The 22,530-nt window shown below is 49.4% G+C and overlaps 9 protein-coding genes across 11 annotated transcripts; 5 read left to right on the top strand and 4 right to left on the bottom strand.

Annotated features, from left to right (window-relative positions):
- Positions 1–4: 4 nt before the first annotated feature.
- FOXG_05997 (uncharacterized protein) lies at positions 5–5,647 on the bottom strand. 2 transcript variants are annotated; one of them, XM_018384490.1, is made up of 4 exons: positions 5,083–5,647; positions 2,475–4,942; positions 1,299–2,428; positions 5–1,242 (listed from the first exon to the last, which is right to left on the bottom strand). In XM_018384490.1, the coding sequence occupies exons 1-4, from the start codon at positions 5,204–5,206 to the stop codon at positions 327–329; spliced, it is 4,638 nt and encodes a 1,545-aa protein (XP_018241579.1). In that variant the 5' UTR covers positions 5,207–5,647; the 3' UTR covers positions 5–326. The 2 variants fall into 2 exon arrangements, with proteins under 2 accessions (XP_018241579.1, XP_018241580.1); XM_018384491.1 differs by having other exon boundaries at positions 94–1,237; positions 5,083–5,617.
- A 985-nt stretch (positions 5,648–6,632) lies between these two features.
- On the top strand, positions 6,633–8,749 carry FOXG_05996 (hydroxyacid-oxoacid transhydrogenase). The gene is made up of 4 exons (XM_018384489.1): positions 6,633–6,880; positions 6,973–7,364; positions 7,421–8,058; positions 8,120–8,749. Exons 1-4 carry the CDS (start codon positions 6,851–6,853, stop codon positions 8,545–8,547), a joined length of 1,488 nt encoding a protein of 495 aa, XP_018241578.1. The 5' UTR covers positions 6,633–6,850; the 3' UTR covers positions 8,548–8,749.
- A 97-nt stretch (positions 8,750–8,846) lies between these two features.
- FOXG_05995 (uncharacterized protein) lies at positions 8,847–12,713 on the top strand. The gene is made up of 2 exons (XM_018384488.1): positions 8,847–11,568; positions 11,621–12,713. Exons 1-2 carry the CDS (start codon positions 9,846–9,848, stop codon positions 12,310–12,312), a joined length of 2,415 nt encoding a protein of 804 aa, XP_018241577.1. The 5' UTR covers positions 8,847–9,845; the 3' UTR covers positions 12,313–12,713.
- A 117-nt stretch (positions 12,714–12,830) lies between these two features.
- FOXG_05993 (dynactin 6) lies at positions 12,831–15,394 on the bottom strand. Its single transcript, XM_018384486.1, has 2 exons — positions 14,781–15,394; positions 12,831–14,733 (listed from the first exon to the last, which is right to left on the bottom strand). Exons 1-2 carry the CDS (start codon positions 15,174–15,176, stop codon positions 14,545–14,547), a joined length of 585 nt encoding a protein of 194 aa, XP_018241575.1. The 5' UTR covers positions 15,177–15,394; the 3' UTR covers positions 12,831–14,544.
- Positions 12,870–14,524, top strand: FOXG_05994 (uncharacterized protein). The gene is made up of 2 exons (XM_018384487.1): positions 12,870–13,327; positions 13,384–14,524. Exon 2 carries the CDS (start codon positions 13,387–13,389, stop codon positions 14,227–14,229), a length of 843 nt encoding a protein of 280 aa, XP_018241576.1. The 5' UTR covers positions 12,870–13,327; positions 13,384–13,386; the 3' UTR covers positions 14,230–14,524.
- A 153-nt stretch (positions 15,395–15,547) lies between the features above and the next one.
- Positions 15,548–17,480, top strand: FOXG_05992 (NADH-ubiquinone oxidoreductase 51 kDa subunit, mitochondrial). 2 transcript variants are annotated; one of them, XM_018384484.1, is made up of 3 exons: positions 15,548–15,961; positions 16,039–17,026; positions 17,079–17,480. In XM_018384484.1, exons 1-3 carry the CDS (start codon positions 15,659–15,661, stop codon positions 17,246–17,248), a joined length of 1,461 nt encoding a protein of 486 aa, XP_018241573.1. In that variant the 5' UTR covers positions 15,548–15,658; the 3' UTR covers positions 17,249–17,480. The 2 variants fall into 2 exon arrangements, with proteins under 2 accessions (XP_018241573.1, XP_018241574.1); XM_018384485.1 differs by having other exon boundaries at positions 15,548–17,026.
- A 39-nt stretch (positions 17,481–17,519) lies between these two features.
- FOXG_05991 (uncharacterized protein) lies at positions 17,520–19,031 on the top strand. The gene is made up of 2 exons (XM_018384483.1): positions 17,520–17,756; positions 17,806–19,031. The coding sequence occupies exons 1-2, from the start codon at positions 17,711–17,713 to the stop codon at positions 18,630–18,632; spliced, it is 873 nt and encodes a 290-aa protein (XP_018241572.1). The 5' UTR covers positions 17,520–17,710; the 3' UTR covers positions 18,633–19,031.
- Positions 18,906–19,654, bottom strand: FOXG_05990 (uncharacterized protein; the record flags this gene model as incomplete). The annotated part of the gene is made up of 2 exons (XM_018384482.1): positions 18,906–19,077; positions 19,134–19,654. The coding sequence occupies 2 exons, from the start codon at positions 19,652–19,654 to the stop codon at positions 18,906–18,908; spliced, it is 693 nt and encodes a 230-aa protein (XP_018241571.1).
- Positions 19,655–20,239: 585 nt separating this feature from the next.
- Positions 20,240–22,068, bottom strand: FOXG_19155 (uncharacterized protein; the record flags this gene model as incomplete). The annotated part of the gene is made up of 3 exons (XM_018399338.1): positions 20,240–21,159; positions 21,213–21,849; positions 22,030–22,068. The coding sequence occupies 3 exons, from the start codon at positions 22,066–22,068 to the stop codon at positions 20,240–20,242; spliced, it is 1,596 nt and encodes a 531-aa protein (XP_018241570.1).
- Between the last annotated feature and the right edge of the window lie 462 nt (positions 22,069–22,530).

The following is a 22,530-nucleotide window of genomic DNA, read 5'->3' as shown; positions in this document are numbered from 1 at the left end:
AGGTCGTGACGCGTCTTGTCGCGTAAAGTAGTGGGGTCAATTAATGAACGCGCTTCAGTAATCACGCCTATAATTAGAAGAATAGTATAAGACGGAGGAAACTAGGTACCAATATGACTCTATGATAAGATAGACTCCAAAGCCAAGCATCGTAGCGATAAATAAATATAACGAGATATGTAAAGTCCATTCCTCAAAACGCTTGACACCACGAAACACGCCTCATTTACTACCCATGGCTGATCAAGCATGCCAATATACCTAGAGAATATAGTATTCGTACAGCAAGTTCATCATCATGTTCCCATTCTCTCTAAGCACCAGACTCAACGGAATGCGGCCTTGACGTCGGCTCGAGGCCACTCGAAGAGGACATCACCGCCATATACGTTGGTCGTTACAGCGCCAACCCGTCTCTCGACCTTTTCGTAGAACTTTTCGCACTCTTCCAGCACCTTGATCACCAATCCTCGGCTGAGTCCTGGTTCATCAGCATCACCAAAGTGCTTCTCAACACGTTTACGCAGCGCCTCGATGCCCTTTCGCACTTCCTTGGAGTCGTAGTTGCTCAAAACCTTATTGAAAACCGTCTTGCTGTTGGAAGGCTGCGCAGCAATTGATGCCGGTGACTTGCCTGTCTGCAACTGAGCTTCCATGTTCTCGAGGTGTTCCAAAATCTTTCCGAGTGGTCGCCGCATGACTGCATCAAGATACAGATTCATATGCTCGTAATATGTCGTATTAGCCTTTTCCTTCCATTCCTCGAGCACGTCCAAGCCTCGTGTGTCCGTCTCCTCAAGGAAGTGGTTCATATTCTCAATCAGGAGGATATGGAAGTTGAGGGCTTCCTTGTCCTCTGGGTCAACCGAGCCGCTTGTCGCACTGACACCGGGATTCTCTCGCGCAATGACCATGAGTGAGTCAAACATGGTCTTAAGTATTCGGTCATACTCGCGATCAACAGTACTTCGAATCGGTAGCGTGGTGTCGACACCGAGCAGCATCTCCTCCACAGCTGCTGAGAAAAGAGGGAAAAGCCGGATGAATGCAATAACACCCTTTCGCTTGCTGATCTTGACCTTAGTCTCCTCAATGGCCCGAAGCTGGTCGTCAACGAATTTCTTGAATCGCAGTTCCAAGTGCCCATGAAGTTTTTGCAAGAGTGTGTTCACATACTCTTGGTTGGACTGTCCAACCTCAGCAGAGTACTTCTCGATAGTCGCTAGGACTCCAATCCCTTGACTGGATATCTGTCAGTATGCTCGTCAACACCATGATATAAGGAGATTTGAACTTACATTGGGCCCTGTCCGACAACCCACTCCATAAGACGTAGCAGTTCCGATTCCAAGAAAGTAAAGATCACCTCCATCGCACGCAGAATACGTCTGGCCAGTTCTCGATCGGGTTCCATTAGTCGGGGTCTTCTTAAATCAGTGCCTCCACGATCAGAAGGCGTTGTTGTGGCAACAGCATCTGGGAAATCTATCTGTTCAAGCGTGGTCGCATGGAAGAAGTCGATGATGAAATTTTGCTCCATCTGTATCAGTGGAATGAGATTATCCAGAACTCCAGTAAAGACTTCGTGGGGCGGGTTCTTATTATCATTCACTCCCTTGTCGGCCTTTGGTTTGTGACCACCGTCTTCTCGAGGAGATCGCAGAGCCCTCGCTAGAGTCCCGCTGCGCTTTACCGTCAGCTTCCTGGCAGTGGTAGCCACACCTCCTTCTTGATGCTTCTCAACTGCTGACGTGAACAGAATTTCAGCCTCTTCTCCGGTTGCCTGTCTGGCATTCCTGCGCCAAGACGCAATCGTAGCCTGAAACTCAACTCGGTAGACAGGTTGACCCTTATCTTGATAAATTTGAATGAGCTGGTTCCACTCATCGGGATGCATATCTCGAGCGTATAGCATGAGGGGACTAAATTGCCAAAGGATATCGCGGCCAAGCTCGTGATGTATGGGATCCACCTTTCTAGACAAAGCTCCCTCCATAGCAAGCTTGGTTTCTGTAAAAGCATGGTCAAATTGCCGGGACATAAAGGCGACCAATCTGCCAATGAACATGGCACTTTCTTGGTCATAAACAAGCTTCTTCTCTTGGACAATCCGCATCTGCTTGAAGTCAGGGTTGAGGCCACTCTGGTTTGTCTCGGCAGTAATATCGGCCTTCTCTTGATCAGCTCCACTACGCGCAGGATCAATCTTAACCATTGCCTTATAAAGTGTTACAAGAGAAGATTCAACGTGTTGTAAGCCGCCTAAGTCATCCAAAGGTGCAGATCTGAGGACTTCAAGCTCGTTCGATGTGATAGCACAGGTCTCAAGCAAAGACTCAAGCTCTTTCTTGAGTAACTTTTGGTTTGCAGTTTGGACTTGAAGACCTTGACCCTGGGCCTCAATATAAGCGATGTCATCTGAAAGGGTCTGTTCATGATTAGCAACATTTCGAGCATATTTTAGGGTAACATACCGAAAGCTCGACTGAGTAGAGTGTGAGCAAGTTGTCAAGCTCCTCACACTCAGCCATGGCAACATCAAGCCCAGCCTTGATGGCATCAACGCGTTCATCCTCTTCACGGAAACGAGCCAGCCAGCCACCAGCCTGGGCTTTATTCAGCTCCCGCTCTAGGTCAGCTCTCATTTCTTCCACGTTACGTGATCGCATTTGTTCTCCTGGAATCCAGCCAAAGAAATCCAGCCATTGAGCAAAATCATCACTCCTCTCATCAAGAATAGACGGGTTGACCCCCAATGTCTGCAGGTATTTCATATCGTTGCCTGCATTGATGGAGCGACGAGTCTCTTTCTTTTCAGGTTCGGTTGCCTTTTGAACTTCCTGCGGCGGCCCATGCGAACTCGTCGGCCTACTCGTTGGGAGGCTAATTTTGACTTCAGGAACAAGTGAATTACGGTTCGCAGACTTAGGCTGCTCCGCGGGTTTAGCTTGCTCCAATTGTTTGGCCTCTTCCTCAGCTTTAGGTGTTTCTTCTGGTGTAGGCTGTTCAGAGGGAGTATCTATACCCTTGGAAGACGGTCTGGGTGGCGCAGGGACAACACTATTGATTCCATCTGGCCCCTCTTCCGTCTTACTCTTCAGCAGACGCATACGTTCACCAGCACCACCAGGCCTGGGTTTGAAGGCGGTTGCAGCGTTGGCCGCAGACGCAGCCTTCCACAATGCACCGGCGATCTCATTTCTAGACTTTTTGGCTCTGATCATAGGACCAAGGCCAGGCCTGGATTCGTCGACTGTCTCTGCTGGTGATGGGTTAGACTCGCGATCAGAAGGTGTTGCTGCACGCTCCCCTGGTGAAGGCTCTTCTACTGGCTGAACCGGCTCGTTCTTGGGCAGATCGGGGGGCGGTTGTAAGTTTGCAAATCTTGGCACGCTCACTGTCATTGGCGAGACATCGGAAGAACCTGCTCCAGAGCCCGGAGACAGAGCTTGAGCGGGGCTTGGTGTTTGAGCCTGTGCTTGCGAAGTGTTGGGTACGGGAGCTGGCGTAGGACTAGGAACACGGGCCGCTGCAGGGCTGGGTCCACGAGCCGGGCTGGGCATACGGGCTGGTGCAGGGCTGGGTCCATTGCCTTGAGCAGGACTTGGAGTTTGATTTGTTATATTAGTTGGCGGGTGATGTGAGGGAGGGTTGGGGGTATAAGCTTGTGGGTTGGTCGGTCCTGATCCAGGCCTAAGGGACGAAGGCATGGGAAGCGGCTCACGCTTTGGTGGGTCTGGTAGTCGTCCTGTGGGAGGTGGTGCTACTTCCCGATCTAGTGTGCTCCCCGTGAACGAACTGCTTGTCGATTTCTGGCTTGCATTATCCATTCTCGGCACAACGCGTTCGCTGCTGCGAGGTGGAGGAGCCATTGGTTCTTTGTTCCCGGGACTAATCAGTGGTGGAGGAACCAAGTCCCGATCATGAGGGCGAGTTGGGTCCATGGGCGGTCGTCTCCTTTCGGGGGGTGGTCTATCTAATTGAAGTGGTGAAGGAACTGGCTGTGGAGGTTGAGGAGGAGACAGAATAGCAGGCGGTTTCGACTTGGGCGAAGACTGTGGTTGAGGAGGTGTAAGAACAGCTGGTGCCCGGGATTCATGGGGCTCTGCAAATCTTCCATACGCTCCTGGGCCGTTTATGCCATTGCGAGAGCGCGGTGGTAAACTGGACCCGTCATCGCTCCTGGTAGCCATTGAGGTAGCAACCGAATCCTGACTCTTGTTACTCTGAGCCATCCACCGAGGTTGAGGCGGCCTTTCTCTCGAAGTAGTTGAATCGAAACTTCCGACAGGTGAAGGGCCAAGATTTGGGTGTGCTGGGCGAGTAGGCGGCGTCCTGTACTGGGGTGCGTCTTGAGGGCCACTTCCTGGGAGTCCTTGATGCGAAGGGTGCATCGGATGGATTGGACGAGGAGGGGCGCTCGCCATCTGACTCGAAGGTTGCTCAGCTATAGGAGGAGGTGGAGGCCGAGAACCACCTGTGGCCGGTCGTCTAGTTGCTCCCATAACTTGATCATACTCCTTTTGTTCAAAATTTGCAAGCTCCGGCGTCTTGCCACCCGTGTATTTCCCGTATATCTTGATAAGACTGGCAATGAAGAACTTCTTTTCCTTGTCCGTCTGAGCATGCCAGAAGTATGGTTTGCCGAGTGTCACTTGAAAACCTGTGTCGCCAGCCCAATCGCGGTGGTTTGGGCTAGCCTCGGGGCCAGTGTAAGATTCAATGCGCGAGAGGTCGTCGAGATTCCACGTTTTTCCGATCGAAAACGATCCATTAGCGTTTTCTTTTGACTTATGCAGGCGAACTCGACCGGACTTGCGCACGGCTACTATTATTATTCGAGGTTTTTGAACTTCGGCGTTCCGAGCCTGAGGTGGAGGAGGGGTTGTAGGATAAGAGGAGTATTCGGTAATGCGGATATGAGTTATGTATGTTTCAAGAACTGGTCAAGGTCATTAGCCATCTGGACATTGAGTTTGAGTTTAGTAGCCCTATAACCAAACTCTCGCGACATTGAGTTCCTTTGAGCTAGGAGCTCATGTCGTTGAGTTTAGGCTTGACTGCAATAATAGCATAACTTACGAGAACCATCAACATCCTTCTTGTTAAAGCAGCTCTCTATTATACGGCGCTTTTCATCCTCGAATCGCTCTGCCCTGCTAGTAGCCGCGGCGGCACCAGGGCCGCCCCCGTTTGGGCGGTCCATGAGAGAGTTCGAGGAACGGGATCACGCAGGAGCGTTAGGATGAGCAAGGAGGCATGTTCGATCGAGCAGCAGCCTGGTGAGATGATTTCGCGGGGATAGCGAATAGGCCGGGACCAATAAGCGACTGCGCAGACTGAGCGCGTTATCCAGTGTCGTCGAGTCGAGTATATAATGTACGTTGAAAGCTGATGTGGTGGTTGGTCGTGGATTCGAGGACAGGTCGTCGAGGTCAATGTGGCTGGAGTTTCCCTACTTCGATGTGGATGTTTCGGGTGGGCACCTGCTTAGTCGTGTACCTGCCTCCAATGCTCCACTGCAGCTTGGAGCTGTAAGGCGTGTGAACGATTTGCCTGCTCACCACCGTTCTTGTGCTGATAAATGGCCGAGTATTCTCTAAAATGACGCTCTATCCTGAATAATTGGATTGTAACAAAGCTCCACTAACAATAAGCCTAAACAACCAAGCTCTGGTAAAGTTGCGACGGCAAGCCACATTGTCCAAGTCATGTGTTGAGAGCCAATGAACAAGCCACATGATGAGGTCAGCGGTATCATACGCCACTGCAATGGCGCGTCACAGCACCTCAATCTGTGACAGCTATCAAACTGTTCCGGGACCGATATATTACTTTTCAGTGACGCTTCAAATATCAAGTGTCAAAACCTTGATCTCAATCCTTGTATGTGCTGAGTCACATCGGTATTTAAGGCTCTTTGAGGGCGCATAAATGTGCGACTAGACACAAATCTATTAAATGTGTGTATTTGATCCGTGTAAGTGGCTTTATGAAAGTGAAGGCGTTGCGAAGATCCTTAAGTGAATGCTAAGATACCTCTCCTTGATAGTATTCAAGACGTCTTGCAGAAAGTTCGTTGCCAGGCTTTCTCATTGAAGATTGGCCGATCACAACAGAGCTCGATAGAGCTATGAGCTTTGAAATCGACTAAGTTAGAGTATTCACGGAAATAGTACAGGGTAACTAGTATAGCACTGCGCACCTCCAAACGATCAACGTCATGATCAGTTGTGATCATGAGCATTTGTTCACCTTCCTGAATGCTTGGGTGACCTCGTAGTTATTGGACAAAGTATCCGTCAAGGAAGACCCTGGTCCTGGTGCCAGTTGACGACGATATCTCGGTATATCAATACTTGATTACATGATGCAGCATGATCGTACCAACCACGTTGCTTCATAGAATCTCAATAATTTTGGTTCAGGCTACTCAGAACGATATGAATAAACTCGAGGCATACAAATACTCACACGAGACATTCAATAGAATCGCTAGTTATAGGTCACTTTCCAACAAAGACGTCAGCGGAATACCCAAATAGGCAATTTCTCGCTCCAGCTTCCTTTCAGGTTCAAGAGCTTAAGTTCAGATCCGCTTTCCCCTCACGAATCAACCCCCATCATCGCCCCCCAGATCGGCCTTGGTTCACCCCCGCAATCGGGGTTGCTCGTCCGTCTACCGAGGTTGTACATAGAAAATGAACACTCTTACCCGTTGCAATTGCTTCATTAAGAAGATTCGCGTGAAACCTGCAGTGCTCTCGAACCCCAGTCTTACCCCGGATCCTTGGGAATAATATCTTTGAGCTCTTATACCCAGCTTGGTAGCATAGACATTAACAACACCATGGTACCCTCCGTGAGAGTTGTCCCTAATGTATGTTTACCCCTTATGACCAAGCACAAGCACTGGTGAAGCTGCTTGGTTTGTGTGAATGACTTCAGTTCAGATAACTCACACTCACATAGGCCGCTAAGCGAGCAACCAGCTTGCTACGCACCATTCAATACACTCATCCTCCTTCATGTCCTTGTCACTCAAACCCAGGATATCACCAGTCGCCACCAACATTCACTCCCTCCAAGCATGCTCACCAGCGTAAATATGCTACGCCAACATCGCACCCAGGCCAGAAGGAGTATGCCTTTGAGATGGCTGCTTCGTCCATAAGGTTTGGCCCAGGTGTGACGCAGGAGGTCGGCATGGACTTGAAGAACATGGGAGCAAAGCGTGTTTGTGTGGTAACAGATGAGAATGTCAACAAGCTGGATGCCATGAGACAAGTTCGTGAGTCCCTTGCTCGTGAGGGCATCCCTTATGAGGTTTACGACAAGGTTCGCGTCGAGCCAAAGGATAGTTCGTAAGTTCGACTTGACATCACGTCTATCAGACTACAGTTCACTTATAATATCACAGTATCAAGGATGCCATCGCCTGGGCTCGCCCTTATGCACCAGATGCCTTCCTCGCTGTTGGTGGTGGATCAGTCATGGACACAGCCAAGCTCATGAACCTATACACGGCGTATCCTGATGCAGACTTTCTAGACTTTGTCAATGCCCCTCTTGGAAAGGGCCGTCCAGTAGACAAGAAGTTGACACCGCTCATTGCGGTTCCAACAACAGCCGGTACTGGTAGTGAGACGACAGGAACTGCCATTTTCGATCTTGTGTCTAAGCGAGCAAAGACCGGTGTAGCTCATCGAAACCTGAAGCCCACACTAGGTATCTGTGATCCCCTCAACACCAGGACCATGCCAGCAGCTGTCAAGGCCGCTTCGGGTCTTGACGTTCTGTGCCATTCGCTTGAGTCCTGGACTGCCATTCCATACAACGAGAGAACACCTAGACCAACAAACCCTATCCTTCGGCCCGCGTACCAAGGCGCGAACCCTATCTCGGATGTTTTCTCGTTTCATGCACTGCGCTCTACCGTCAAGTATCTCCCGCGATCGGTGAAGAACCCTGATGACTTGGAGGCCCAATCTGAAATGCTTCTCGCTTCTACTCTGGCCGGCGTTGGGTTCGGTAATGCCGGTGTTCATCTCTGTCACGGTTAGTTCATACCTACTCTGTTATAAATTTCTGCCCCTGTTGGGTGCTAACCCGAGCCCAGGCATGTCGTACCCCATTTCTGGCCAGAACCCAGGCTACAGGCACGATGGCTACGAAGTTGAAGCCCCTCTTATTCCTCACGGTGTCTCCGTAGCTGTCTCTGCGCCAGCTGTCTTCCGCTTCACAGCAGCATCGAACCCAGATCGCCATCTGGCGGCAGCAGAGGCCTTTGGGGTTGATATCAGCAACGTGAAGCGCGAGAGTGCAGGCGAAGTGCTTGCAGAAGCTATTACCAAATTCCTTGCGGAGCTCGGTGACCAGCCCAAGGGCCTTAAGGAGTTGGGTTTCGGCTCGGAGCACATTGAGGCCCTTGTCGAAGGTACCATTCCTCAGGCACGTGTGTTGATGCTGGCACCAGGATTGTCTACACAGCTCGAAGCGGAGAAAGACCAGCTAAGGAGACTGTTTGAGAACGCAATGACTCACTAAGGCCCGTCCTGAAGAAAGGAGTTCGTCAATGCGGGTATGCAATTGCATTGCGTGTCGTCGATCGATTGTAGCCGCGGATGTCGTATCACTCTTAAATACAGTATCTGGATTAGTACTTATTGAGATACAAATATAGTAACATGTGTACCATGATAACCTGATCCACTTTGATTTTCTATGGAACATTCGGGAAAATCGACGATGTGAACTGTTTCTAAAAGTGGTATATATGCTTCTTTGTATGTCGTGCGTTTATAACATAAACCTTTATCCATACATTTGAAACCGCGTACTACTAATGAATTTATGCTGTTCAACGGTATGCATTGATTTGTGCAACTCTCCACGTTTCGAATGTCACCATATCGACCGTTAAGAATCGTCCCTTTCTCTTTTGGTGCACCGTAACACTGGCTCCCTGGCAAAGTTGCAAATGCCATTCTCGGTAACAGGCGTCATTGGGTGAATCTGAAAAGTCCCTGCAGGTACTGGACCGATCCACTGGAAGATTACCATATCAGGTAAAAACAAGACGAATCTTGCATTGGTAACCGAGACGCCATGCTAATCCTGGCAAGCCCCTACAATTTCTTTAACAAGAAGCCCAGCAAAAGACTGAACTAGTGACAGAGGCGAACGGGGAGAGTTGAAAGACTTTGATGAAGCGACTCCTTTTTGAGATTCTGGACCAAGAGTCTATGGGTATCAATTGCTTCGCTTGACTCTTCTACCAGGCCTTCTCTTCCAAAATAGAACGAGCTACCAGAGTCATGAGCCTGTTTAGTGTTTTTCACCTGGTGGGTCTTGACTCAACTATCCCCGGACTGCCGGCCGGATGGCGTTCCGATGGCCACGACGTCGTGATGCTGGCCCGGAATTTACCTAAGAAAAACTCGAACCAAGCGGTTTCGCAATAAGCTCCAAGAATCTCCAAGACTTCTAGGCTCAATTTTCTCCCTTGTGCCTCCACATCCACTACGTCACGGGGCCTGTACGAGCCCGAGGTGATCGCTGCTTTTGCTGGAGATGGACAGGGCCCGTCCACGTTGTGTTAGTCGTACGTACGATACCCAATTCTAACACTGGAACCGCAAAGCTTGATGGAGCCCATAGAGTTTGCGATCTTCATATAATAACGTAAACCCGCCCTTCCCCGCGAAAGGCATTGTTGAGGCTCTCCAGTTTATCCCTGTACATCTTGGATCATAGTCCCATCTTTCCCACTTCCTTCACTCGTTACTAAAGGAAATCGATATCTTGTACCTGATTCAAGGTATATTCCAGTCACTCACAATCCAATGGAGGGCAATTCTAGAGATATTCAAGACGAACCGGACCTCGAAGTCGGACTCGAACCACCCAAGACTGGTTCTGGTTCTGGTGCCGATACACCACCAAGTCCAAAGACTGCTGCTGCAGCTTTGAAGAAGGACAAGGCACGAGTGCGGTTCAACAGTAATGCTGCCGCAAACCCTCCACCAAAATCATCTACTCCCCCTCCTGCTGCTGGAGGCCCCATCGCAAAGCCCAGGCCATCATTGTTGCGTGGCAGTTCTGCAGAGGCTGTAAAGACTCTTCACGATGCCGAGCATGAGTCAGACCCTGAGTCAAAGGAGGCGATGGTAGCTGCCCAGGAACGTGCCCGTATAATGGCGGCAAACATCCACAATGATTCATCAGCCATTGACAGAGACTCACTCGAATCCAGCACTGGAACAGCCGCATGGGACAGCCCTTATGGTTCCAGTATCCCACTTCAAACCCTCAACGAAGGTGGCAGTAGCCGGGAAGGTTTTCACAAGCTTCCATCTGAGGAGCAAGAGGCACATGGCTTGAAGGATGAAGCTTTCAAGCTTGTTCGAGCACACACTCAGCGATTTGGACCTAGCAGCACTGGCCAGCATTCACCAGACAACAAGGACACAAAACATGAAGAACGAGTTCCCCTAACCGAATTGAATGACGGAAACTTTGATGGAGTCTTATACGATGTTCCAGCACCTGAACAGTATCGCGGAAGCGTACTATCTCAACTTTTGAAGCTCTACAAACCCCCAGAACCTCCTTTCAAGGGATCGCACCACCGAGCTGCCTCTACCTCTTCAGTTCTAAGTGAAGCCGGTACTCCTACAGTTCAAGGAACGCCATCTGGAGCATCTACACCAAAGCGAAAATGGTACGATCAGAACAAGTCCCAGGACACTCTTGCCAACCTGATCGAGGCCTCATCACGACTCGCCAACCCCAATGACCCGGATGACAAGAGGAAGAAGCCTACTGGAAAGAAGCCACAAAGACCTGGCCACAAGCGAACAACGAGCGCAAACCGCCTCAGTGGTCTCTGGCAACAACAAGAAGCACGTATCACAGTTCATATCGCCGAGACTCTGGCCCGACAGGACTATATCATCAAACTCTGCCGTGCTCTCATGCTTTTTGGAGCTCCCACTCATAGACTGGAGGAGTATCTTAGCATGTCCGCCAGAGTTCTCGAAATCGATGGCCAGTTTCTCTATCTTCCCGGATGCATGATTATTTCTTTCGACGATAGATCGACTCACACCACCGAAGTCAGAATTGTCCGCACATCGCAGGGTATTGATCTAGGCAAGCTGAAGGATGTCCATCTTATCTACAAGGAGGTTATGCACGATGTTGTCGGCGTTGAAGAAGCTACCGAGAAGCTCGAGACCTTGATGAAGCGCAAGGACAAGTTCCACAGGTGGCTCAGGGTTGTCATGTTTGGACTCATGAGTGTCTGTGCTGCCCCTTTCTCCTTCGGAGCTCGCCTTATCGACCTTCCTCTCATTTTTGCTTTCGGCTGCCTTATCGGAGTACTCCAACTTATCGTGGCCCCAAACTCTGCCCTCTACAGCAATGTCTTCGAGGTGTCTTCTACCATCATCGTCAGTTTCTTGGCCAGAACGTTTGGCAGTATTTCGAGTGGAGGCGAAGAGATCTTTTGTTTCGGCGCTTTGGCGCAGGGCGGTATCGTCATGTTGCTGCCCGGTTACATGGTTTGTAAGTGAACTCTTCTTGTCCCAAAACGATGTCAGAAACTAACATGATACAGTGTGCTCTGCTCTCGAACTCCAATCTCGTGCTATTGTCCCCGGTTCAATTCGAATAGTCTACGCCGTCATTTACTCCCTTCTTCTCGGATTCGGTATCACTGTTGGCGCAGCTCTTTATGGATTATTCGACAGTAACCCGTCCAACACTACAACTTGCCCCGATGCCATGAACCCCTACTACGGCTTCATTTTCGTGCCATTCTTTGTTATCAGCATGTGTATCGTCTACCAAGCCAAATGGCGCCAGATGCCCGTCATGGTTATCGTTTCATTTGCTGGTTACATGGTAAACTACTGGAGTGGACAGAGATTCAAGTCTAGCCCTCAGATCTCCAGTACACTGGGTGCATTGGCTGTTGGACTCCTTGCCAATCTCTACTCTCGACTTCGACACGGTGTTGCAGCAGCAATTCTTATTCCAGCAGTATTCTGTCAAGTGCCTGGAAGTCTTGCGTCTACTGGAGGATTGCTAAGTGGTCTACAAGTCGCCAACTCTATCACCAACGCCACTGGTGAGATCAATGGAACTTCCTCTGTTCAGTTCCAGCAGGGCTCGAACCCTGATAACTTGGTATTCAGCGTTGCTGCCTCCATGATTCAGATCGCCATCGGTATCGCCGTTGGTCTCTTCATGAGCTCTTTGCTCATCTACCCTCTGGGCAAGCGCCGCAGTGCCTTGTTCAGTTTCTAATTGCTTTATTTGTTTCAAGTTCAGCGCAGCATCAGCATCGGCATAAGCATTGGGAAATCATTCATCGTTTGTATTACAGAAAAGGTTGTGCATTTACATATGGTACAGATTTGAGACATGTTATTTAGAGCGATAAAAACCAGGAATTGGGTACTGAGGTGCTTTTGGCTTTGATGGCGTGGTCGTTGTGAATCAGGTCTTGGTTAGGGCTGGTCTTTTGCATAAAGAATGGGTTCGAATTCATAGAAAGAATGAGTGGCTGGCTCTGATGAGAGCATTCACGACTTGAGACAGGTGATGGAAGATCATAACAATATCATGATGTTTACTCCTATATCTCGATACGTCAGCATCGTCAGTCAGATCATCATGCTACGACAACACGTGCCTCTTCCACTGGCTTGAACATGCCATTGTCTCTCCAAGCATCGACATCATAACTGCAGTTTTAGCCTTGGTTTCATGAGCTACAAGTGGATACGATAATGCATTTTCAAAAGCCGACTTCCCCGGAATAGCTTACAACGACAGGACGTGGTGCATCCCAGGGTATCCGGAGCTCCATATAAGTGACGACGTGTCAGAGGACCCCTGATCCAGGGATATTCTTGGCGGGTACCGAATCATGCACAACTTGTCTGTCTCCCACATACCGTCGGCTGCCTTTGTCGTGGTCTGGCAGTCACCGTTTATAACGGAGCCCTGACAGTCTTTTTATGCATGCATGCATAAGATCCGAGGCTCAAGCTGAAAGTCTAACATGCATAGCCACAAACTCAGCTCACAGCCACATTCTACCTACGCAATGCGCTGATATCACTGCAGTAGGACCTCAACCTCTTGGCTTTTATACAAAACCTGTTCACTTTCGCTGACCTTGTCCTCTGGACTTCTTCAATCACTATACTCAACCTCGTAGAAATTCTATAAATCCACGATACGAGCTGCTAATATCCTTTCTTGCGACGACTGACTATTAGCTACTTTACTGACGACGTCATCGCATTTACTTGTGGTCAGCTTTACTTATACACCTCTCAAACACACCTCAAGTCCTAAACCTTTCAAAAGAAAATGAATCCCTCTGATGTTCCAGATGAACCTCCGCCTTCATACGCTGAGAGCCAGAACCAGCATAAGAAGCTCCCGGCACAACCACCGCCTGCAGCTGCAGCTCCACAGCCAAAAGCATCATCATCAGCATCACAAGCTCCTCCTCCTCCTCCAACTGCCGGCCCCAGCCAACCATCGGCTGTTCCACGCCAATTCCCACCGGCGTTCAATCTCTACTATCAAGGATGGCCCAATAATTCCTATACACTTGCTGAACATCAAAACCACCCTCTCTATCTCTACTCCGCACATTCCGGCCTGAGTGATCTACCGCCAATTCTTTTACACTCTGGTCCAGACCCGTCATATTCACCTCTGGCTTCTGCAAGATTCATGTTCATGAGTGCTAGTTTCGAAGTCGAATTGCCTCCAGTGCCAGGCTCGGGAGCTCCATTGGCACGCGAAGTAGTTGAACCAGTAGGTTCACACAGTGGTCTCGGTACAGGCTATAGCTTTGCTATTGAAGTCGGACCAGGAGGCAATGGACCACGGGAGAGATTCGAGTGGAGGCGCTCACGTGGAGATGTCATAGCAAGCTTGGGTGGTCATTATTATGGCTGGAAGCTTGTGCGTATGAGCCGTGGTGCTCCTGGAGGAGGAAATATGGCGTTTGCGCCAGGCGGCTTTAAAGATAGCCGAGGAAACGAAGTTGTTGCAGCTTGGACGATGGGCGATGGAAGAAGTTTGACAAAGGTTGCGCATTTTCGATTTATGGGAACGGGCTTGACAGGACTTCTTGGAGAGAGATGGGCTATTATGGTGGTGATAACAGGGCTGGCCTTATTTCACAGAGACCGAAGATGACAGTCTTGACTCTTCTCGAAAAGGCACGACTTATATCTCGGTCTTGATTTATGTACCATATACCCTCTCTTGGCAATACTAATATTTTAATATGAGCTGCAGGCATTTTCGCACTCTACCCGTTGTGATGGGATGGGATTGCTATTCGGTGTTGGATGATGCTCCTGAGGTGTAACTACACTTTATGGAGAATGTGTCTGTAGATTCTTTGTGATCAATATGGTGATAGAACAAAGGAGTATCGCCAAAAGGAGACCCGCCGAGCGGAATCGTATATATAATGAGGTCGTTCAAAAGAGTATATCAATGGGTATCTTATTTAAATTTGTCGGCGTTACTGGGTATCATTTTTCGCAAGACTGCGAGCTGTTTCATTAAGGCAATCTTCCTCTGATCAGCAAGGTTACGTCGATCGATTCGTCTTGTCCCGTTCGAGAAGACGACAGTGTTGTCAGGCAATATCGTTCCAGGGGCAATCTTTGTCATCTGCGTAATAGTGCAGTTCTAGATATTGTCAGCTCCTGATCACGAAGATGGGGTTTCATATCTACCTTGCCGATCCTAGCACCACTTCCAATAGTTGACCCAGCGTGAACTACCGTACCCTCGCCGATCTCGGTATTGCCAGCTTCAATAATACTGCCTGCCTCGATTGTAACAAAGTCTGCCAGCACGATGCCACCACGTTGCGCAGTATCAGGGTCGACAGGGCGAGTTCCCAGGTGTGTTCGTTCGTGAATGAGACATCGTCGCCCGATAAGAATAGATCCGGAGTTTGACTCAAACTTTGATCGAGGGTGTACTACCGTTTCTGATTGTATCGTGATCGAGTGTGTTCCTTGGAGAATCGCATTGTCGGAGATGGTCAGGGAGTCTGAGAAATGGACGGGGGGCCTAGGACCACTGCGATCGATAGCGGGAAGAATGGAATGTCTTTTGCTAGACATGATGAATGCGACTCAAGTTATCATTGCATAGATATCAATGTGCTAGGGTTGGTCATTTCTCATCGACACGGCGGAGGAAGCCGAGACGAAGCTTGTATACAAAGCCCACGATACTCGAGTTGGTGTTGCGACACCGCAGATGGAGTCCGTCGAATAGAAACACTTCCTTGACTGCTTACGTGATGCAACGCTACAAGGATCTATGACTCCAGGATATCGGTTGGAGGCAAATCGGGGGCGAAGGGCAATTGATGCGCTTAACAGAAATGATAAGAAGGACTTATGTTAGTATGTGAGGATTGGTGTGGAGTAAAGTCCTGGCTAACTCGAGTGGCTGAATAATCGCGTAATGGATTGGCCAATCACTAGCCCGCTATTTCTGAACGGCCTGGTCACGAAATGGATCTCGCCCGGGAAACTTGAAGTGCCGCAACCTGACGTTCAACCATCTCCAAACCGCCACCCGACAACGATCGAGCACAATGCTGTCCACGAGAACGGCGCCCAAGAAGGCTGTCGGCCTCTCACGGACCGCCGTGAGGGGTCTGGCTACTGTCCAGGACGGCGCCCCGAAGCGAACATACGGTGGTCTACGAGACCAGGATCGCATTTTCCAGAACCTCTATAACCGATATCCCGTAGACCTCAAGAGTGCTAGGAAGATGGGTGATTGGCACAAGACCAAGGAGATTATTCTCAAGGGACACGATTGGATCATTAGCGAGGTCAAGGCCTCCGGTCTTCGAGGACGAGGTGGTGCTGGTTTCCCCTCGGGTCTCAAATGGGTAGGTTTCTCCAAGATTGGTTTTACGGGTCAAGAGACCGAACCAGCATCAATTGTCTCTAACCCAACGCTCTGTAGTCTTTCATGAACTTCAAGGACTGGGACAAGGACACCAAGCCCCGTTACCTCGTCGTCAATGCCGATGAGGGTGAGCCCGGAACCTGCAAGGACCGTGAGATTATGCGAAAGGACCCACACAAGCTCATCGAGGGATGTCTTATTTCTGGCCGAGCCATGAATGCAACCGCCGCCTATATCTACATCCGTGGTGAATTCGTCGAGGAGGCTGCTGTTCTCCAGCGAGCCATCAACGAGGCTTACGCCGCCGGCCTGATCGGAAAGAACGCCTGTGACTCCGGCTACGACTTCGATGTTTACCTGCACCGAGGTGCCGGTGCCTACGTCTGTGGTGAGGAGACTTCTCTTATTGAGTCTCTGGAGGGCAAGCCTGGAAAGCCTCGTCTTAAGCCTCCGTTCCCTGCTGCCGTCGGTCTTTTCGGATGCCCTTCAACTGTTACCAACGTCGAGACTGTTGCCGTTGCCCCTACTATCTGCCGACGAGGAGGAAGCTGGTTTGCTGGCTTCGGCCGTGAGCGAAACCAGGGTACCAAGTTGTTCTGTATCTCTGGCCATGTCAACAACCCCTGCACTGTTGAGGAGGAGATGTCCATCCCTCTGCGTGAGCTGATTGACAAGCACTGTGGTGGTGTTCGAGGTGGATGGGATAACCTTTTGGCCGTCATCCCCGGTGGTTCTTCTACTCCTGTTCTCCCCAAGCACGTCTGTGATGACCAACTGATGGACTTCGATGCCCTCAAGGACAGCCAGTCTGGTCTTGGCACTGCTGCTGTTATCGTTATGGATAAGAGCACCGATATTGTCCGAGCTATCAGCCGTCTCAGCCACTTCTACCGCCACGAGAGTTGCGGCCAGTGCACACCTTGCCGAGAGGGTAGCAAGTGGACAGAGCAGATGATGAAGCGATTTGAGAAGGGTCAGGCCCGTGAGCGTGAGATTGACATGCTCCAGGAGCTCACCAAGCAGGTTGAGGGTCACACTATTTGCGGTAAGTTCTCATATCAACCACCCATCTATAACGCTGTACTAATGATGCTTAGCTCTGGGAGAGGCCTTCGCCTGGCCTATTCAGGGTCTTATTCGACACTTCCGACCTGAGCTTGAGGCTCGTATCCAGAAGTTCTCTCAGGAGCATGGTGGTGAGGCCCTTGCTGGTGGATGGAACCATAATGCCAGAGCCCAAGGCAAGTTGGTGTCTCCCGGTCAATAATTGGTATCTTGAGTAGAAAAGGGTATGGAGAGGAAAGAATTAAGCTTGACGTGTCTTGCATCGTACTTGTGCATAACTACAACTATTAGGTAGATGCCATGTGTTATATTTACTTATTGTTCAATGGGAGTAAGAGCTGGTTAAGTAAACTATGTCTGTCTGCCTGACTCATCTTCATGTCAACATAAAAACAGCTTAGATGCATATGAAAACATTGTATCATTCACTCATATTCAAGTCGCTTCAAATTGCCGTATTCATATACGTGGATGTAAGGATCCACTAACATTGAACTACTGGCTGGCCCCATCAACACCGCCTATTCAACAAACAACCTAACCACCAGGGGTCAATGATTTGTAATTTTCTGTTCATTTGCATTAGACGTATATAAATTCGTGGCATAAATCTCGAGTTCTTTCAATTTGTATCTTACACCTCTGTCTTGGTAGACTAGCAGTTATGGTGGGAACATATGAGCATTTTGTTGCCTTTGGCACTGATCTTGGTATTTCTCTCACAAATCCTTGCAAGACACACTAACTAACTATTCTCAGTCGGCATCGAGCGAATCCTCCGTGGTTTTCAAGCGATATGCTCTCTTCTAGTTTGGTACCCGGCTCTGTTTGCTCTCGTCCAGCCTAAGGTCTCATCAACATTATCTCTCCGTGCTTTGGGCAGCCAGATCAACGTCTCCAGACGCTTCATTCGGTTCTTCCGCTTTTTAGACACTTTCCGCGCAGGATGGCTCGTCTACGTCGCTCAAGGCGATAAGAGCCTTGATATATGGCTCGATATCATTAGCAAGACTTGCTTCGGCATGTTCGGCATGATGGAGACTTTGACCCTCCTTGATCTCTGCAGCATCGAGAACCTCCGTGTCTTTAGTCCTGAGAAGTTCCAGGAGATTGATTACCAGTCACAACTTTTCTGGTTCGCTGGATTGTACACTTCTGTTCTTGTCACGGTTATCAGACTGTATCAATTAGTCGCTGGCACTCCTGCCTCTGTCAAACGCGAGACTGTCAGCATCAGCTCTACTGAGAAGCCAGCCGAGCTTATCGCTACAGAGAAGGAGACTGCCGTTCTCTCTGAAAAGATGACCAAGGATGATCTCGACAAGGAGCGTGAGCGTCTCAAGAGCATCGTCAATAAACGCAAGACCGAGAGACGTGCTTGGATCAAGAAGTTTAAGAGGGAGGGCTACGTTCTCCTCCGCACTCTCGTGTCTGATCTCATTGATATGCTTCTTCCTACCACTACGGTTGGCTGGGTCAAGCTTGAGCCTGGCCTGGTTAGTTTGGCCATGTTCTTCACCACCTTTACTACAGGCCAGGCTGTGTGGGAGAGGGTTGGACAGAATCTTCAACGACAGAAGCAGTAGAGGATGGAGGTGAACAGCAATGTTCAATTCGTATCTCACGTTAGGCTACTCGAAAGCTATCTATACCGTCTGTCACTGTGACAGCAAAATACAGTTTACTCATAGACTACATCATTTGCACTTTTCCAGCTGGATATTGTTCTCGGAACATTACCGTAACGGGCTAATCCATGGTCTTCCTGGCCCCAGTCTTTTGTACTAGATGCTATCCTCAGACGAAAGAGATAGAAGGGCAGGTAGTGGGTTTCTTTAGCAAAGTTCCGATTTGGTCTTTCAGACCTCAGAAGCCATCGAGTCGCGGGGCTCAGAAACTTCGTCTCGGAAGACATCGAGGTCGGGAATCGAGTACAGGTAGTCCTGCTCGTCCTCGCCCCTGTAGACAACGATCTTCATCTTGCGGAAAAGACTGATCAGGTTCAGGACAGCAATGGCCGACTGCATGATCCTGTCATACACTATTAGCATCACTTGAATGACCGAAACCATTAGTCGTATACTTACACAACAGTAAGACTCAGACCCGAAACATTTGCGTGATGATACCAGTTATATGTAATGAAGGACAGAACACTGGGCCCGATGAAGAAAAGACCGAAAGAAAAGTCGATAGCGCTGACAAGATAAGTCCAGGCTCCACGGCTTGTGCGTGAGGCGAGCGAAGTCGTGCCAATGGTGCAGAAAAAGTTTCCGATCTTGAGGTCGAACTTGTTGCTCTTCCTGCCGGGGAGGAGGCTCTTGAAGACGCGGGACGCATGCCACATAACCAAGAAAATTCCACCCATCGCGAACGCGGCGGCTGATCCTGGGGAGGCCTGGGGCATGCAGATAAAAACTACATCGGTGATGACGATAGGGACAATCATCAATCGTAACAACATAATAGGCGAGAAAGCGAGTCTGAATACGGGCGTCTTTCCATTGTCTCTATCCTCCCGCTCAGATGGTGACAGCAGCGCAGCTGCGGGGTCCTCTCTGGGAAGAGGCTCATAGGAAGGCTGTCCTGACTGGTTCTTGGCCGCCATATTGAAGTGTCGATGAGTGATCCGTGAGTTTTATGGTCAGCCTTGTAAGTTGTGATACTGGTGTCTCATGGCGGACAGCTCAGTACTTATACAATGACACTGTGATGGCACCCACAGGGGCATGATGTGACAAAATAAAAGCAAAATCATATCCTATCTAGGAAACCGCCGCGTTTACTCTGGTCTTTTGCAGAGGTCTAGCGCATGGAGCGAAGGATCATGTTTCGTGCGTGCCTAGCACAGCCTTAAAGCTACATGGTCCGAGTTTCCATGGCAATGGCTGCACTAACAGTACTATTTTCGCTCGTCTATTCGCCAGGGCTGACGCAGAAAACATGCAGTTGGTTGTCATGACTGTTTCGGGTTCATTTGTGGATCAGAGGTTGCGTAAGCCTTTGCTTGAATTGGGGTCCAGAACTCCAACATGCCATCAAAACGACCAAAACTTGGAGGAAGTATTATCCCATCTGGCCGTTTGAGCAATGAGATGTCGTGAGAATTGCCGATCTGGTTGATCGAGGTCAATGCGGAAGATTTCCAAAACATGGTTGAGATAGCCGCCGCAAGGCTTTCTTAGCTTGGCTTTTATCGCCTACCCTTGATGAGAAAGCGTCCAGTCTCAACCTGCATCTTCCACCCGTCTTGGAGGAGAGCTGCAGCTACAGCTTGTCTCAGCTGTGACACACCACCAGCACTATGGCGGCCAAGTCCAGTTATGACAGTAAACGGCTGCTGTCGAGCCTTATCAGACCGAAACTCTCCTAAGCCAGCCCACCAGGACTGGACTCTCTCGCGAGCAATGCTCACACCAGACTGCACGTTAACGCCGTGTAAGTCAATCGAAGTTGATGTGCTTTGCTTATCAACGAGTAGATTTGCCGCCGTTGATGTAGCATGCATTTCGTATCGAGCCTGCTCTCGTGCCCTTTCAGAATAATAACCTGCTGCCTGTCGATAGAGTGGATTAGAGGCACCACGTCGATTTAAGGATGCTGCCGAAGCGGCTGCTTCACGTTTGGCTCGATTGTATTGGCTGGCTCTCTCAGCAGCTTGCGCGTACGCTGACGAGCCGACGGGAAAGCTCGTGCTTCCTGAGACGGGCCGGGCTAGCTTGGATTTGCCTCGTGTAACTGTCTCGAATCCTTCGATGTCCTCTACAGGCAGTGGCGTCAGTTGATAACTGACCTCAAGCTTCTGGGTCCAGGGATTCTTGACGAAATGTTTGCTAACAAGCGCCGCGATGTCGTCTGATTCTTGCGATATGGAGTCCGTAACCTGAACGATTGTCGACATAAACTTCTCTGGGACATTTTGATACTTTTGGGCCAGCTCCTGTGCATATTTCTTGCCCTCTTTATCGTGGGTTTCGATGCCTTGCGACATGTATCGATGCAAGATCTCAACTGCAGCGGCACCACTCGCACAGCGTTTGTTGTAGTAGATCTCGGAGACTACTTCAAAAGGTAAGTCCAGCCTGTCTGCTAGATATGCGATCTCGTCCTGGCCTACGTCGGACAGTTAGTTATCACATTCTGGTAAATGATTGGTTAGAACATACGCTTCAACTCTTTTTGGTCATCGGGGGATGGAGAGGCAGTTCCACTGCTGGATGATGGTGTTTCGCTTCCGAGAGCTTTCTTGCCCTTCTTCTTGTTCCGTTTCTTCTTCTTCCCGGCGGCTTCGTCAGGCTCAAAGAATCCATTAATGCCCTTCTGCTCTTGCCCTGTTGATTTAAGATACTGGATGTTCAGTAGGTCATCGAGCGCAGTCTGCACATCACCATTTGCCTTTTTCAGTGAGTGTTTAATGTCAAATTCCTTGAGCTCGCTAAACATGCTTTGGAGGAGAAGAACTTTATTCTCCTCGCTATCATCATCGAATGAAGTAAGTCTGGGTATGGAGTAGGTTGTGTTTGCTGTCGATGCGGTTTGATCGCTGGCGGAAGTGGTATCTGTGTCGTGAGCACGAGAGGCCTGCTGGCTGCTTGTCTCAACTGTACTCTCGTCGCCATTCAAATCTTCAGGCATATTCGAGATGCCACTTGGGTTGAATCCAGTTGCTTCTTCTGTTGTGACATGCTGGGCAAGGTCTTCTAAGACAGTCTGAGCTGACTTATACTGGGAAGCTTCTGTGAGATCATGGTCGCTGGCGATGGCAACTACGAGGGCTTCGTCCAGGAGCGACCTGAATTTTTCCTGTAGCATCATATGTTAGAATGAAGTCTGCTGTCTATGACAGTGCATGAACACGATATTATATCTCATAGTCATTCTCACGATATCTTGGTGCCATACTGGCTCGAAAGTTCGCTTGTATGACTCGGCAACTAGATATATACGCGCTGAAACCATCAGAACAGTAATAAATGAACATACCACCAGCTTCTGCACAAGCTCTTCTGAGGTTTCCGGCATCTTGGGGGAGGGATAGTGTTGTGATATCGGTTATGGCTGGTTCCAGAATAAAGCATGGTACTTTATAAGATCCTACAGGTAATAAGAGAAACTATGTCGCTCAGTCTTCAGAAGCTTCCCGTGCTTTATATAATGACGTTGCCAAATTGAAAGGCCGAATGACGCACAGAAAGATTGAAAGAGTCATGGTGTTTTCAGGGCTCTTGAGCGAAGGTGGAGTTAGTGAAGTTGCTTAACCGTATCACGTGCCATGATAACGAGCCTTTAGGTTGCAAAGTTGTAAATACAATACAGTTAATGGGTAGTGCAAGACCTAAAGCCTTTAGGTTTATTGAGGGCATTCACAACTGAATTTACCTTTGGGTCTGTTGATTAACTTTACACGGGCCTGTGTTGGGTGGAAAATTGGGGATGCCTGAGCGAGAATATCTCATGGTTCATATCTTATGGTAGGACCAACTT

Source organism: Fusarium oxysporum, chromosome 2 (assembly GCF_000149955.1).
Source record: "Fusarium oxysporum f. sp. lycopersici 4287 chromosome 2, whole genome shotgun sequence".
In the NCBI taxonomy this organism is placed as follows: domain Eukaryota; kingdom Fungi; phylum Ascomycota; class Sordariomycetes; order Hypocreales; family Nectriaceae; genus Fusarium; species Fusarium oxysporum.
Note: the sequence above shows the minus strand (reverse complement) of the source record. Positions and strands in the feature narration are given on the sequence as shown.